The sequence below is a fragment of the Panthera tigris genome, chromosome A1, assembly GCF_018350195.1.
Source record: "Panthera tigris isolate Pti1 chromosome A1, P.tigris_Pti1_mat1.1, whole genome shotgun sequence".
NCBI lineage: Eukaryota > Metazoa > Chordata > Mammalia > Carnivora > Felidae > Panthera > Panthera tigris.
In genome coordinates this window covers 27,748,450-27,765,540 of record NC_056660.1, presented here as the reverse complement: position 1 = coordinate 27,765,540, position 17,091 = coordinate 27,748,450, and the positions used below count along the sequence as shown (strand labels likewise).

General features: G+C 43.0%; 1 protein-coding gene across 1 annotated transcript in view; it reads left to right on the top strand.

Moving 5' to 3' along the window:
* Positions 1-7,547: 7,547 nt before the first annotated feature.
* The window catches only part of TNFSF11 (TNF superfamily member 11), a 32,369-nt gene continuing 22,825 nt past the window's right edge, over positions 7,548-17,091 (top strand). Inside the window, exons 1-2 of the mRNA XM_042977221.1 lie at positions 7,548-7,778; positions 14,937-15,104. Coding sequence (XP_042833155.1) covers positions 7,548-7,778; positions 14,937-15,104 — 399 coding nt within the window. The remainder of the gene's footprint in view (positions 7,779-14,936; positions 15,105-17,091) is intronic.

Genomic DNA, 17,091 nt, shown 5'->3' with positions numbered 1-17,091 from the left:
AAAATAAGGATTACTGAGTGGTTTTAAGGTTTTTTCTTTGTCTTTCAGTTTCAGCAGTTTGGTTGTGGTGTGCCTAAATGTGGATTTCTTTGTATATATCCTGTTTGGGATGTTCTGACTTTTTCAATCCATAAGTTGATGTCTTTATTCAGTTAGGAAAATTCTCAACATAATCTCCTCATATGTTGTTTTTCCCCTATTCTTTTTTTTCCTGGAACTCCAATTACACATATGTTAGACCATTTGATAATGTTCCACATATTTCTAATGGTATATTGTTTTGTTTTCTAATTATTTTTCCTTTATGTGCCTCAGTTTGGAAATTTTCTGTTGAACAGACTTTGAATTCATTGACCCATTTTTTTTTTCTTTTTTGTATCTAGTCTGCTATTAAGCTCATCCAACAATTTCCTTATTTCATATACCTTATTTTTATTTTCTAGAATATTCATTTTATTATTTTTAAACCATCCATTTCTCTGCCTGAAATTCTTTTTATTTATTTTCTTTACCCTCTCCTCTATGTTCTTTACTGTACTTATTATAGTTATTTAAAAATTCTTGCCTATTTTCAGTATTTTGATCATCTGTTCATCTGCTTCTGTTGAGTGTTTATCCCCCTCTTGATTATGAACCACACATTCCAGCTTCCTATTATGTCAAGTAATTTTTTTAATTGTATAACTGACATTATGTATAAAACAACTAACGTAGATATTACTATGCAGCTAAGGTGAAGAGGACTTCAATCAAAAATTGAGGTGGGATGGGGCGCCTGGGTGGCTCAGTTGGTTAAGCGACTGACTTCGGCTCAGGTCAGGATCTTGCAGTTTGTGAGTTTGAGCCCCGTGTCGGGCTCTGTGCTGACAGCTCAGAGCCTGGATTCTACTTCAGATTCTATGTTTCCCCCTCTCTCTACCCCTCCCCTGCTCATGCTCTGTGTCTCTCTGTCTCTCAATAATAAATACACGTTAAAAAATTTTTAAAAAAATTCAGCTGGGTTCAGGCCTTAGTTTCAGTGCAACTCTTGTTTCAAATATCTTGAAGTCTAAATATTTGCTCTGTGCTTATTGTAAATCTCTCTCTCCAGCAGTATTTTCAAAAATTCTTAACTGCCACTGTGAACCTAACAACTTCCCAATACTAAAAACTATCCTTAAAAGATCAGTGGTGATCATAGTTGAATGTAGGTTTGGAGTATTATATAATGAAATATGGAAACATTGGGGAGATCCGTGGCATTCAGTGAGTGGATATTTTCCAAATGACCATGCCTGATATTACAAAGTCATCCCTGGGGAAGAGATGCCTTCGAACAAAAAGGTATGACCGATGGATGTTATTGTAATGGAGGAAGAAAACCACCGAAGGGTTTCAATGTCACGGTGCAAATAATGTCTAAAAAAGAGACTACTTATTGAGTTTTGGTGTAGTAGAAAAGGAGAAATCCACAATTATCAGGAAATTCAATGAAAATACTCCTCCCTTGGGGCGCCTGGGTGGCTCAGTCGGTTGGGTGTCCGACTTCTGCTCAGGTCATGATCTCTCGGTTCGTGAGTTCGAGCCCCGCGTCAGGCTCTGTGCTGACAGCTCAGATCCTGGAGCCTGCTTCCGATTCTGTGTCTCTCTCTCTCTACCCTTTCCCTACTCGCACCCTGTCTCTCTCTCTTTCAAAAATAAATAAACATTAAAAAAAATTAAAAAAAAATACTCCTCCCTTTTCTAACCATATGTTTTCATGAGGCTATATTTTCTTTATACACTTCAAGAAAAACAATGTATCACATCAGAGTGAGTACAGAAGCAGGTAGAATACAGTTGTCTTCCATTAAAGAGATTTGTAAACAAAAACAATGCAATCCTATTCACCAATATTTTTATTTTTAAAATGATAGTTACTTTTCATAAAATATGTCACAGACTGTCACCACAGAGTAAAAAAAAAAGTCTCTGTTTGGATATCTAATATGGTAAATATTAATAGTTATCACTCACATTAAAAAATTCACCCTTTGGGGGAGTTTCTGATTTTTAAGAGTAAAAACGTCCTGAGATAAAACTTTGAGAACTGCTGCTATATAATTACATAAAATGTGAAAGTGACTCAAGTTCAAGTTGTGTTAAATTTTATAAGTTTGATATTAAAATTTTACAACATTAGCATTAAAAATACATATGTTTATTCCTCATTATTATGCAGGCATATTATGCCTTTAAGTTTGTTGTATGTTTTCCTAATCTAATTAGGCTACCAATGTATTTAGAGAGATTTAGAGAGCGACATTATTTGGGCACTTTCCTCTTTAACACTCAGACTTCTCCCCAGTTCAGCCTTCTGTTATGAGAATACCAGAATCGGTTTGCATATTCTTTTCTTCATTTTAATTGATTTTATTATTTACTATTATTTTTAAGTTTCAGTATAGTTAAAACTCAGTGTATATCCGTTTCAGGTGTACAATATAGTAATTCAACAATTGTATACAATACCCGGAGCTCTTCACAAGTGCCCTCCTTGATCCCTGTCACCTATCTCACATATCCTCCCCCCTTCCCTCCCCGATCTCCCCTCTGGCAACCACCAATTAGTTCTCTGTAGTTAAGAGTCTGATTTTTGTCTCTTTTTCATTCCGTTCATTTGTTTTGTTTCTTAAATTCCATACATGAATGAAATCATATGGTATTTGTCTTGCGTATTCTTTTCTTTATTTATTCATTCATTTTAAAACCATTTTTTAAGCACTGTATGAAGGCATACAAAGAATACAAAGATAATAACTTCCCTCAGGAGCTAAGGATCCAGTAGGTTAGACAGAGAAATAAATGAAAGATTATAAAAGAAGTTTAGAGCTATGATAAACATATGCACACGGTGTAACAAAGAATTATGAAGTGGTGCCTGACCTATGGAAGGTATCATGAAAAGCTTCATAAAGACAAGGGGCCTGAGCTGAATGTTTGAGATAAGCCAGTGGTCAGATGAGAAGTTCAGAGAAGGTCAATCTTGGAAGAAAAGACTGAATGACCCAAGGTATAGATGTAAGAAATGGGAGGGTACAAGTAATTCTGTGTTGCTGGGGCATAAATTGTGAGGCTGGAAGGTGAAAAGAGGCCATAAAGAAAAAGTAGGAACCAGAAGACGCTATAAACATGATAGTTAACTGATCAGCCAGTTTAAGGGGGCTCCACGAAGCCCTCGCAAGGACTGAAAACCACAAGTCTGTGGGAATGCTTTGTATGGCCAGCATGGTGATTTAAAATGGATAGGGATGCTTTTCTCCAATTTGCCAGTCACCCACGTTCTCCATGGTCTTGTCTCTTGTCTCTCCTTTTCTTGTTCCATCAGTCTCTGTATGTTTCCCTGCCTACTGATGATTTAACTGACACTGAGGCCATTGGTGCTGTATTAGCCATTTGTATCCTACAGGTGTCTCTCATCTAGCTTTTACCAGATCTTGTCCTTAAACCCTTGATACGTAAAGCACTCCACTCCACCCCATCGCCACCCCCCCAAAAATTAGAAAATTTGAACATCAGTGAATATCAAATCCCTTTTCTAGAGATTTACAATATACTTTTGTACATTACTGCCACTGATAAGATCTGTATCAAATAAAAACCAACTAATTTTGTGTTCAAACTAACACAACATCTAGAGTTTTTTTTTTTAGAGTGCCATTTTTAGAGTGCGGTTAGGGAATGCCTAAGAGTCTCTGAGATTGTCTCAGAGGTTCTGTGAAGTCAGAAGTATTTTCTAGTAACAGTACAGCATTATTGTCCTTTTCCATTTTCGTTCTGCCCAGAGGGTACAGTGGAGTTTTCTAGAGGCTGTCTGGTGTTCAGTATTAAGACAAATTAAATACTGAAATGGATACGAGGATATATGAAGCCAAATAGCAATGTCATTTGAAAAAATGTAAAACAGTGTCACTTTTCTCCCTACTTAAAAAAATATAATTTTTTTTAAGTTTATCTCTTTATTTTGAAAGATTGAGAGCAGGGGAGGGGCAGAGAGAGAGGGACAGAGAGAATCCCGAACAGACTCTAGTTGTCAGCGTGGAGCCTGACTTGGGGCTCCATCCCATGAACCATGAGACCATGACCTAAGCCGAAATCAAGAGTCAGACACTCAACCAACTGAGCCACTCAGGTGCCCCTAAATGGTTATTTTTTAAAAATAAAACTCTAGTGTGTTAACATGCCAATAGGTTAAAAAAATCTCTCAGTTTAGTTTTCTAATATGCCAAATATTCGCAAATATAATTCAAATGAACAAAAGCCCTTTGGTGTCCTCATTAACTTTAAAGATAGAAAGGACAACACAGTATCAATTCCTTGTCTTTGATATTTGCACTTTAATTTTCTTTTGGGGGGTTATTTCTTCCCTCTTCTCAGCCCATAGGTCATGTTGGGGTAACTTGATCCCCTGGCCTCAAGGGAAAGACACCGGATTCAGGTGTGTGTCCAATCACGCCTGGATCTAAACCTAACGTTACATTTTTCAACTACACGCACCAATAAATTGCCCCTTGACTCCAAAAGATTTTCATCGTAATACACCGGGGTACCAGGAAATGCAGTTTGAGAAATGCTGATCTAATCATCATGCTCTTTGCAGCTGAGTACTGACCTACACTTGCATCTTCAGTTGTGTTTTTGTCTTGCCATCTCTTAATACCTTGGTTTACTCGGGCTTTGACTTAATTATTTTGCAATTTGGGTAACAGATTAACTGGTTAATCAATACATTAAAGTAATAATAAATATATTTATGAATTCACAGTAAGACAGACATGATCAATTGGGAAGATGTATTAAACAAATAATTTTGGTAACATAATCATCCTCTGTCTCAGATAGCCCCCTGGCCACTCTCTCCCTGGGTAGCTATTATTCAGGGATTAGTTTTAATCATTATCTTTGCCTAGGAAGTCTGCTCGGACTCTCCAGAATAGGTTAGCCGCCCCTCCCCGCCCCATTTACAAAAATCTTCTCATTATTCTTGCACTTCGCCTTCAGAGCGCTCATCGGGGTTTTAGTTAATTATCTGATGATTTGTTTCTTTCCCACCACACTGTAAGCTCCATATTTATCTTGATCACTCTGTCACTGGGATCCAGGTTAGTGTGTGGTATATGGCGGGCTTCCACTAACGTATCTGTGGAGTGAATGAATGAGTGCACGAGTGTCATGACAGGAGAGGTTAAGGATGCTGTGGGGGCATAAAACAAAGGGAGCCGACCCCGCTTAGGGGAAGGAACAGAGGACTAGTAGAGAGATGACACTGGAGTGGAAAAGGAAGGATGAGTAAGAGAGGCATCCAGCTATGCGGAGAAAAGAGAGACGTACACTACAGCTAAGTGTAGTATTTGAAACTGATGTAGAGGGGCGCCTGGTTGGCTAAGTCGGTTAAGCGTCCAACTTCAGCTCAGGTCACGATCTCACGTACTGTGAGTTCAAGCCCCGAGTCGGGCTCTGGGCTGATGGCTCAGAGCCTGGAACCTGCTTCCGATTCTGTGTCTCCCTCTCTCTCTGCCCCTCCCCCGTTCATGCTCTGTCTCTCTCTGTCTCAAAAATAATTAAACATTAAAAAAAAACATTAAAAAAAAAAGAAACTGATGTAGAAAAGGAGTCTTGAGCCAGACGGTGAAGGACCATGTAAGGTTTTTTTTAATCTGAAGAGTTTAGACTTTATACCAACGACACTTAGAAGCCATTAGAGGATTGGAAGTAGGGAAATGACAGATCTTTTTGCTTTAAAAGGAAATCCTGATCAGTGGGTGCAGAAGTGTTCAGGGGCCAGCAAGTCTGGAGGTAGTGGGACCTGTTAGGTGACATGATCAATCAGGTAAGCCAGTGTGGCTTGGACCTGGGACACATTTACTGCACACCTACTATATGCTAGGCCACGTTCTAAGAAATGGGGATATAGAGGTAAATAATACAGACAAAGTTCTTGAACATACGGGGTTTAAATTTTTATTTTTTTTATTTTTTTTAACGTTTATTTTTGAGACAGAGAGAGACAGAACATGAACGGGGGAGGGTCAAAGAGAGGGAGACACAGAATCTGAAACAGGCTCCAGGCTCTGAGCTGTCAACACAGAATCCTCGTGGGGCTCGAACTCAGAATGACAAGATCAGGACTTGGGCCAAAGTCGGATACTTAACCGACTGACCCACCTAGGCACCTCAAAATGTGCTGAGTTCTAAGTGTTCACCTGAGATCACAAGCTTCAATAACTTAGAGATGTGTCATTTGTGATAAATCTTGCCTATAGGAGTGCCCGTTGCAGAACGGTAAAGAGGACACAAAACTAAAAAGTACTAATGAGATGTAGAACGTCCACAAATGCGGAATTTTTGTAGGTGTCTAAATTGTCCAGCACCTCCTTCTCTTACCTTCTGCTGAAGACGCCTCAGAATCTGTGAGTCTAGTCCATATTTTCATTTTCTCACCAAAGCGCCCAATTCTAAATAGGGGCTTTTACAAAAACCCTGGGAAGTTTTCTTTAGCAATGAAACTAACATTTAACGACACCTTTAACCTTGTGTAACATTCATCTTTCCCGAGGCACAGGTGGATTAGCTCTCCCAGGGTTCCTTACATCTTCGTGTCTGCCTCTCTTACCTTCAGGATCCTGAAGGGAAATAACCACCCCGCGGTAGGAATGGCATGTGCCGAACCCTGTGGAAATGTAATACATGGTCCTGTATACGAGGCGCACTGGATCCTACCCTTCTCGCCGTACCGGTTCCCTTTTGTAGGCCAAGCTCAGTGCCTGTAGGCTCTCTGCTCCCACATTCAAAACGTGCCTTACTCAAAACCACTTTTTGAGGGTGCAGAAGCGGGGATCTGGGACGGGAGCTCTGGTTTTCTAAGGCTGCCAAAATAATTCGGAACCTATATTTGGAAGCATGATAGAGGCTGTACCCTCAGGATCCTCAAGGATATTCCTTAGTGAATTTCTTTTGGGGTGAGCGGAGGGGGAAGGGACTTCAGAGATCACCAAGTCCAACTTTCTACATCCTCTAGCAGAAACTGAAGCTCAGGGATGCTAACTGCCAGAGCAATGTGTGTGATGTCACCTTATCCTCTATCCTTAACTCAGGCACTATCTGCATCTGGCCCGGCCCTGAGGGGCAGCTGAGGATGGGCGAGGGGCGTCCGGCACCGCCAGAGCAACCCACAGCCTTATGCTCTCAGTGTGTGATGGGGAGGAGGCCACTCAGTGCGAGTAAGAAAGCGAGGGAGGGAGAAAGGAAGGAAGGGGAGCCAGAGGTGGGAGTGGAAGAGGCAGCCTCGCCCGGGGCTGATTGGCTCCCGGGGCCAGCCCTCGCCAGCGGTTTATAAGAGTTGGGGTAGCCGGGCGCCCAGCCCGCTCGCCCGCGCGCCCCCCGAGCAGCGCCCGGCTCTGAGCGCCGCACGTCGAGGCCCGCCTGGCCCCGCGCCGGCTCCGCGCGGTCTTTAGGCTCGGTCGCGGGCCGAGGAGCCAGGGAGGGAGCCAGCGAGGGAGGCGAGCGCCGCAGCCAGCGGGCCGAGCGCCATGCGCCGCGCCAGCCGAGACTACACCAAGTACCTGCGCGGCTCGGAGGAGATGGGCGGCGGCGGCCCCGGCGCCCCGCACGAGGGCCCCCTGCACGCCCCGCCGCCGCCCGCGCCGCCCGCGCCGCACCCGCCCGCCGCCGCCTCGCGCTCCATGTTCGTGGCCTTCCTGGGACTGGGGCTGGGCCAGGTGGTCTGCAGCGTCGCCCTGTTCCTCTACTTCAGAGCGCAGGTGAGTGCCCGCCTCCCCGGGGGCCCGCCCACCTCGCCCGTTCCGCGCAGGTGGGAAACTGAGGCTGCCGTCGGCTCGGCTCCCCGGACCTTGCAAGTTCTGGCGGGGAAAGGGACTCTAAAGAGGGTGCGCCCCGCTCGGGGCCAGCCTGGCGCGGGGCCGGGCGCGCGGGCCTCGGGTCTCCGCGCCCGCCTGGGCCCCGCAGGGAGCGGAGCGTGGGCTCGCTCGTCCCGACCTGGTGCGTTTGAATTTCCCCCGCGACGCAGCATTGGCTGCTAACCTCTAATGGATGATTGCACACTCCCCACCCACCCCAACCCCAAATCCTTGCATTTCTCACTAGGAGCTAAGGATTGACTTACGTCCACTTGGGGCGGGGGCGCGGGGGGGGGGGGTGGGATGAGCGCAACCCTGTCTTTTCCCGCCCACCACCTGGAGGGGTTGGTTCCCGGCGCTGGCTGCTTTGCAGGTGTGCTCCGGACCGCTCGGCTGGAAGGGAGCGCAGAGCGGAAGGTCGCGGTGCTTGCACCGCAGGCAGCCGCTGGAGCACCCGGGGGGGATGCCCAAGGCGCCAGATGGGCGGAGAAGCCTGGTGGCAGGACCCGGGCTCTGCTCGCGCCTGGGGGCACGAAGAGGGGAGCACCACGTGCCTTCCCGTTAAGGTGGGCGGCAGAAGGAAGCCAGGGGTGCGTGATGGTGGTGAGGTTCTCACCCCTGATACAGCCTCGCTACAATCCAGCAGACAACTAAACTTCTAAAAGATGAGAAAGACGGCTGGGAACTGCAGTGAAAGATAGTAGAAAGGAAGGGGTAAATCTGTAATATTATGCTTTCTGGTGGTTTATGCTCTTGTGTTTTCTTGGAAATTGCAGTGCAGTTGGTTGGATTCATTCAAATGTTCTTGTCTGGTGCTGTGAACTCTTTCTCAGAGGAAGTGGAGGGCTGACTGTGCATTTTTTTTTTTTTTTTTTATGGGAAAAGAGAGTTGGGTTTGGACTTCATTGGTTTTCAGATTCAAAGGTGATTACCAAACCAAATGGGGCGCATCAAAACATGGCATTGCTTGGAGTGTATGGGTTTTGACATGTGCCAGAGTCTTGAACTCCATTATTTGTAATGCTGGGATTTTTGTTTAATATTCATTATCCACTGTTTTGTGTTTTATAGAGCTAGTTTTATTTACCTACTAAAACAAAGGTGGAGATACGATGAGCCATACTTCAGGACACTTGTATTTGTATATTAATACAAGTAATCTTTACCTATTAAGATATTTGTTTCTTAAAAAAAAAAAAAAGCCCACAACTTTTGCTATAAAGATTACACCCACCTATAGGGAAGTGATGGAAAATGCTTTTTCTTTCATCAGAGTATGCTACAGTGGAGAATGACCCATTTTCCCATCCAGTTTTCTCCTGCCACCCCCACATGTAAAGTCTATATATATTGAGTACCTACACTGCAGATGAGACTATTAAATGCTGTGGAGTGTGGGTTAAGAATCCTTAATTCAGCATGCAATCTCCACCTACTGTGTGCATCACGTGGTGCCAGGCATTAGAGAGACCTATTAACAAAAGACTTAAAATTCTTAGTCAAACACGAGAGCACGATTCAGAAAAAGGATGGGACTGCACAAGTTGTCTATTACTTTTTATCTTCTCTATCACCTTAGGGACATGGCATTTTCGTAGCAGTAATGGTGAAGTGAGTGTTAAGCATTGAGAGAGCAGTAGGCAATGAATGAGCTCAGGCACCAGCAACAGCTCAGATTGGTGGGAGCCATGGATGGGCGTGGCCATGTACAAAAGAGGGACCTGCTTCTGTAAGAATGGCAACGGTCTGGTAGGCCACAGGGTCTGTCTGATGATCGCTCATTTTAACTTAGCCGTCTTGATATTACATGGGTGATAGTGAAATTCTCAACCCCATTTTTCCCAAAACAAAACAAAACAAAACAAAACAAAACAAAACAACAACAACAACAAAACCATGCAAATTAGTAAGCCCAGCTAGAAAATTTTCATTTTGGAGATTTAATGTCATCAGATTTCATAAGTACAGTTTTCCTAAATGCCATAAAGATTGGGGTTTTTTAAAGACTTACGCAAAATATATTAACCATTACTCTGGACCCCATTTTGTACTGCATTTTAAAAAATGTTTATTTATTTTTGAGAGAGAGAGAACACGAGTGGGGAAGGGTCAAGGAGAGAGGGGACAGAGGATCTGAAGCAGTCTCTGTGCTGACAGCAGTGAGCCTGATGCAGGGATTGAACTCAGGAACTGTGAGATCATGACCTGAACCAAAGTCTCACTCTCAACTGACTGAGCCACCCAGTCACCCCCGTCCTGCATTTTTAAAGGGGCATCTTCTTTAGGAAAGAAGTTACTGAGTTATAGTATCTACCTCTGATACCTAAAGGAGTCCTGGTTATTTAGAGATACATTCTGAAATAGTTACAAGTGAAGTGCTAAGATGTCCGGAATGTGCTTCAAAATAATAAGTGGGGAGGGATGCCTGGGTGGCTCAGTCAGTTAAGTGGCCGACTTCGGCTCAGGTCATGATCTCGCGGTCCATGGGTTCGAGCCCCGCGTCGGGCTCTGTGCTGACAGCTCAGAGCCTGGAGTCTGTTTCAGATTCTGTGTCTCCCTCTCTCTGACCCTCCCCCATTCATGCTCTGTCTCTCTCTGTCTCAAAAATAAATAAATGTAAAAAAAAAAAAATTTACAAAATAATAAGTGGGGAGCTTTAGGGGTAGAGAAGTGGTTTCCTACAGATGAAAAGAGATTGGCCATGGGTTGATAATTGTTGAAGCTGGGTGATGGGTTTGTGGAGTCCATTCTACAATTCTTCCTACTTTTATGTGTGCCTGAGGCCTTCTTTCAAAGTTCTAGCTAAGAGAATAGACTCCGTTTGACCCGTCACTGATTTAACATGTTTACTCATATCAGCTCCTTTAGGTTAGAACTTGGTACCAAATAAGATATTTTTTTTTATCTCCACTAAAGTTGGGGGTGTCAACGCCTTGGGGTTTCTGAATCCCTCTGAATTAGAATGAAATCATTTTGTTTGCAGTTTACAGTAAAAAATGAGAAGGAGCCAGTTTTATTGTTTTTGTTTAAAGTGGGGACAGGGTAGCTATGCAATTCCTCAGGAAAAAAAAAGTAGAATTTAGTTTTAAATGCATTTATTTTTATTTTTATTTTTTATGTATTTATTTTATTTTGAGAGAGAAAGTGAAAGAGAGAGTTCGCGCACGCGCATGTGTGTGTGGGGGGGGGGGGGTTGCGGGGAGGAGCAGAGGGAGAGAGAGAGAATCTTAAGCAGGTTCCATGCCGGCACTGAGCCTGATGAGGGGCTCAGTCTTACAACCACAAGATCATGACCTGAACTGAAATCAAGAGTAGGACGCTCAACCGACTGAGCCACCCAGGTACCCCTAAATGCATTTGAGAAGAATGCCCAGAATAGTGTAAAAATTACAGTGAGTTTAAAAAGTTTTTTCCATTCTCAACTCATGATTGAATAGTTAAAAATGAATCAGCCTCCTGGATGTTTGCAGATTGCCTGTGCCCAGATTGAAAAGAAAAAAAAAAAGCACTAGATCTAGAGTAGATTGGCTTTTCCTCTACCAACGTTGCCAAAGAAAAAAATAGCATGTGGTTTGTGCTATATATTTACCACATAGTATTCATACTTTGGTTTGCGAAGAAGAAGAAGAAGGAGAAGAAGGAGAAGAAGAAGAAGGAGAAGGAGAAAAAGGAGAAGAAAACCTTGCAAAAAGTTGCTTGTAAAATTTATGTGTGTTTTGTTTCTCTTCTTTTAATCCACATAACCATATTCAAAGTTTGGAGGTTAGCTACAAGATAAGCTTTTCAGAAAACGCAATCTCTGTTGCCCTTTTAACTCCTTCCCCCAAACCCCAGTGTGCACACCAACCTCCCTGGCTGTTTGTCACCCAAACAAGGGAGCAATCCCTACCGCAACTCTGATGTGGAGGTGTGCAGGCGCCTGTTTGAAAAAACAGATAACAAAGTAGCACAAATGTCAAGCATCCTGCCTCATTTAACCCTACAAATGATTACATTTCTAGGAAGTTTTTTTTTTTTAAAGAGTCTCACTTCGTATGAACTACATTATCTGGTAAATGCATTTATAAGTCTCTTAAATCAGATATTCAAGATTTATATAATGTGTTCAGACATTTCTAGGTATAATGAATTCATTTGTAACCCAGTTCACTGTGATTTTTTTTTTTTTTTTTTTTTTTTTTTTTTTGATGAGCTTCTGTGTTCCTTTGTTGAGTGTAGTTAAGTTCAAGAAGGTAAAGACTGCCTCTTCTGCTCACTACATTATCGGCAGCATCTAGCCCAGTGCCTGGCATGTGTCGTTTGCTGAAGAAGCTTTTCAAATGATTCAGGATGCTAGAAATTTGCAAACATGTAAGTCAGCTAAGGAGTAGCTAAACTAGGCTAAAAAGTAGCACTTTTTATGTAGTCTTGCAAATTCTCTATCCAGACCATGGTGTCTGGAGAGAGGGTGTGGGGTAAGAGAGTGGTTGCTAGAGCCACTGGATGAGCCCTGGGGTGCCCAGCTCTGGGCACCAATCCCGCCCCTTGCTAGCAGTCTTTCCAGCACAGAGACTCCAGACCAGAGACCCTGGTCTGGTGTGTGTGGTCAGCCCACCCCCAAGCCTCAACTCCTCTCTTTTCTCCTGGTCTCCATTTCTGGGAAGGGAGGGCTACAAGACCCTGGAACAAGACATTCCTAACATACGCTCTAAACTGAAGTAAACAAAATAAATGACTCTATCAAAATGAACGATGCCATGCTTTCGTCACTTCTTTTGGGAAAACAATTGATGGCTTTGATCTATGTTTTAGCTCTTGTGTTACCTTCTGAACCGTGGTTCTCCGCTGAACATTCGAAGCCCTTGCAGAGAGAGCCAGTTGGCTCTTACCCTGAGGGATGTGGGTTCCATTGGCTGAGGGTGGCACCTGGGTGTGGAGACTTGCTCAGAGAGAGGGAACAAAATCTTTGTGTTACATTTCTTTGCATCGAATCATTAACCATTATTACTGTCACAATATTTTTGTACCAGCCGGCATGACTTGTAAAAAAAAAAAAAGAAAAAAAAATTCGTGTCCGAGAAATTTTGGGACATTTTAATAGCAGAACATCTGTATTTGCACTTTGGTATTTGAAAGCATTTCTGGTCAAACGTTCTCGTACGTCGAGAGGGCCTGGGGTCTAGTTAGGACGCAGATCCCCAGGCAGCGTGCCAGGGACCTGAGATTCTGCATTTCTAACGAGCTCCAGGGGAGCCCGTGAAGCTACAGGTGTTTGGACTGGACTTGAAGTGGAGGCAGCATCCGTCACTGCGGCTTCTGTGTGATGGCACTTAGTTGGTCAGCAGGTCTGGAGCTCAACCAGTTTTAGGCTCCCCAGGCGTTTCCCCACTAACACCGCCCTGTTCCTGTAGCTCAGCGATTTTCTGGTGGCGAGCCAACTAGGTCTTGGCATCATTCTTCTTTCTTGAGGTCTCAACCGAGTGACCCTTCACATCAGCTGCCCAGGCTTCTCTGATTTTGTGGGAAACTGATCGGCATGAGTGAGCTTTTTAAAAAAGTGCGATTGAAAAGCTTTCCTTATATAAAAACTCACATATTCTGATCTGTACTTATTATTTTAATTGTTTTTAATGTTTACTTTGGAGACAAAGTGTGAGCAGGGGAGGGGCAGAGAGAGAGGGAGAGACACAGAATCCGAAGCAGGCTCCAGGCTCCGAGCTGTCAGCACAGAGCCCCACGCGGGGCTCAAACTCACCAACTGCGAGATTGTGACCTGAGCCGAAGTCGGACGCCTAACCGGCTGAGCCACCCCGGCGCCTCTAAGAAAATACGAAAAATAAATATGGATTGCAAATAGTTTTGCTTTGTGAATGACACCTCTCCCAGGATCATAGATAATCCTTATTATATATGCAAGACTGAAATAATAAAATTTGTATTGGTGGGTGCACATTTGTTGAAGGCTTATTATTTCATTTGAGAATCTCAGATATGGAGAGAGTACTTTCTAGTTTATGTCTGATGGTTGGTTAGTAAACCTGCACATCTTTTTGATTACTTTAAAAAAGGCAAATCAGGCAATGAGAGACCTGGTATTAATTGATGGAGCTCATATTATAAACTTCTATAATTCTTCCTTTTTTCATCCAGTCTATACCTATTAATAAGCAAATGCTCATGAGGTACCTTGAATTTTTGAAAGAAGAGGACAATAAATTAAGCAAGTGTTATTTAAATAATTGATGGCTAATTCTCTCTACCCTTTACCTGGCAGCTGAAACCGCTACAAAGGCTCGTCAGAGCCCCAGGAGGAGACAATTTCAAGAGAAGAGTAATACTTGAAGAACTGTTTAGACAGAAAACCAGCTAACAATTCAAGGGGGATGGATATTTTGGGAGGGACAGTCCCTTACATTGTAGAAATTTTAGCATGTCCCCTCCCCAGCATCTGTCCCTACAGCCCGTTCGCCCCAAGCAGCCCTCCTTATCCCATGGGACACACCCCCTGACAAAGGTACTACTCCAGGTGAAGAAATGTTGATGAGAGTTTCAACAAAAAGGGAAATTCGCTTCTGGCTTTAGGTTTTGGGCAATGGATTTCTCCCTCTTTCCTTGGCTGATTAAAAAATATACATTGATTACGGAAAAAGGCCAAACATGGTGGCTAAACATGGTGTTAATTTCGTAAGCTTCATGCTTTGAATATCCTAGTGGGTTTCATCATCCCATCTAGCAATGCTGTGTATGACTTACAGACAAAAACTTCTCTACCTGCACTGACCACGTGTGATTTTCCTTGATGCTCCTTCCTTCTATGAGGACTTTCATTGCCAGACAGTTTTAATAATTTCCCCATGGATCACACGTGTGTACTTGTGTTGTGAATCATAGCTACTCATAAAAATGAATTAGAAGTCAATGTTTCACCAACACCGAGGGTGATTGTATTAATTATTAATTGTTGGGGACATAAAGACTCTTGCAAGAGTGAATTTTGTGTCCTGAAGTCAGCCACACCTTATGAAATAGCAGAATGATCGAAGATAATTTCTCTGTATCCTGTCTTTTTTCTTCTCCCCTCAGATGGATCCTAATAGAATATCGGAAGATGACACTCACTGCATTAATAGAATTTTCAAACTCCACGAAAACGCAGATTTGCAAGACACAACTCTGGAGAGTCAAGACACAAAATTAATACCTGATTCGTGTAAGAGCATTAAACAGGCCTTCCGGGCAGCTGTACAAAAGGTGAGTCCATATGAGGATCTGAGTCAAGGGCCTGCACTGACCCTGCTATTGCTGAAAATTAATACTGGCTAAGTGCTGTTGACTTTGTTCTTTTTCATTTTAATCATTTGTAAAAGAGCTAAAGAGAATTGTTTTGAAGAGACGAGCAGAGTTCTTTTGAAGCTGTTAGTGGCTTGTTATAGTGACCAGAGACTTTCATGCACAGACTCGTCCCTTTCCTATCCTTTCTTTCCTTTCCTTTTCTTTTCTAAGAGGAGGCATTTAAAGTCATACACTGAAGGACAGCAAAGATAGCTTGTGGTGGTCCATGGGTCAGTTTGCTAGTGTGAATTCCCCGCCCTGGAAACCTTTCCCTCAGCGTATAGGACTTGCTGCTGTTGCCTTTACATTTGGTTTTGTATTGGCAGACTCTCCTGGTCCACATCTGTTGATCCAGGACTCTGTTAAAAATGCTTGTAACTGGTCCATTGTTGTCATCTGGGGTGAGGAGGGAAAGCGAGCAGAGCAGGAGCTGATGTGGCGCCCAAGGTGGAAACTGCGTCCATTTTCTCTTTTTCTGGGAGAGCTGGGTGAGAAGGGAGGAGATGGGGTTGGGGAAGACCAGTGACTTCTCTTACATCAACAGCTCTAAGTGACAAACACTGTCATAACTGTCATAACTGTGCCTTCTACTTTTCTGAATAGAGTCACTCGAGAATTTTGCAGCCTTGGAATTATTTTACGGACTGACTCCACCAAAAACTGGGGAGAACCCAGTGACTCCAGTGAATTCTAGCATGCACATCCGTGTGGATTCTTACATGTACCCATATATCCCAGTCTCTAGTTTGCAGCTCCCTGGTCTATTTCTGATCATCTTCGAGTAAATCCTGAAGGTCTCAAACTCCTTAAATCTAAATTGAATTTTAATTTAGTTTATTTTTTAAAAACTCCAATAGAGTAATAGCATTTTTTTAATGTTTATTTATTTATTTTGAGAGAGAGAGAGAGAGAAAGTGTGTGCACACGTGTGTGCAAGCTGGGGAGGGGCAAAGAGAGAGGGAGAGAGAGAATTCCAAGCAGGCTCCATGCTGTCAGCGCAGAGCCTGAGAGCCTGACGCAGGTCTCGATCCCACGACACTGGGATCATGACCTGAGATGAAATCAAGAGTCGGGTGCTCAAATGACTGAGCCACCCACATGCCCCTAGTAATAGCATTTTTAGAAAAGAGTGTATCGGAGGTAGAAGTAGGGAGATGAAGCTGTTTTGTGTGACCCATAAAGCTGATATTTGCTGTATTTTGTCAAATCTAAGATACCACCAGTTTCCAACTCACATCATTATTTCATGCATCAGAAAGAAAAGAAAAAGAAAGAAAGAGAAAGAAAGGAAGAAAAAAAATGAAACATGATCTTTATAGATTCTGTTTGCATCTTACTTTCAGAGTTAGTCTGTTCATATTTTTGTTTCATTTTATGTTTTATTTTCATTGGCTTGCTTTTTATCCTATCTCCCCAATGTTGAGCAAACTATCTATAAACAATGATTTACATGTACGAGGGGGTAATCTATTAGTTAAAAACCAAACCCCTAATTAAGGTAATTCTGCTTAGGTAAGTGCTTGTCTCCTTATTTTGTGTGTGAACTGACTTATATTGTAACTCCTTACAATGAAGAGATAAGCTTTTAATTTCACAGGTGTCTTCGTTCTTAAAAATTATCCTTAGGTTGTTTTGTTTTGTTTTGTTTTCCTGGAAGAATGAGATCAGCCATGATAATTTTGAAAATAAAAAATATTAGGAAGAGCAGATAAGGGCACCTGGGTGGCTCAGTCAGTTAAGCGTCCGACTTTGGCTCGGGTCATGATCTCATGGTTTGTGAGTTCGAGCCCTGCATCGGGCTCTGTGCTGACAGCTCAGAGCCTGGAACCTGTTTCAGATTCTGCATCTCCCTCTCTCTCTGCCCCTCTCCCGCTTGCACTCTGTCTCTTTATGTCTCTCAAAAATA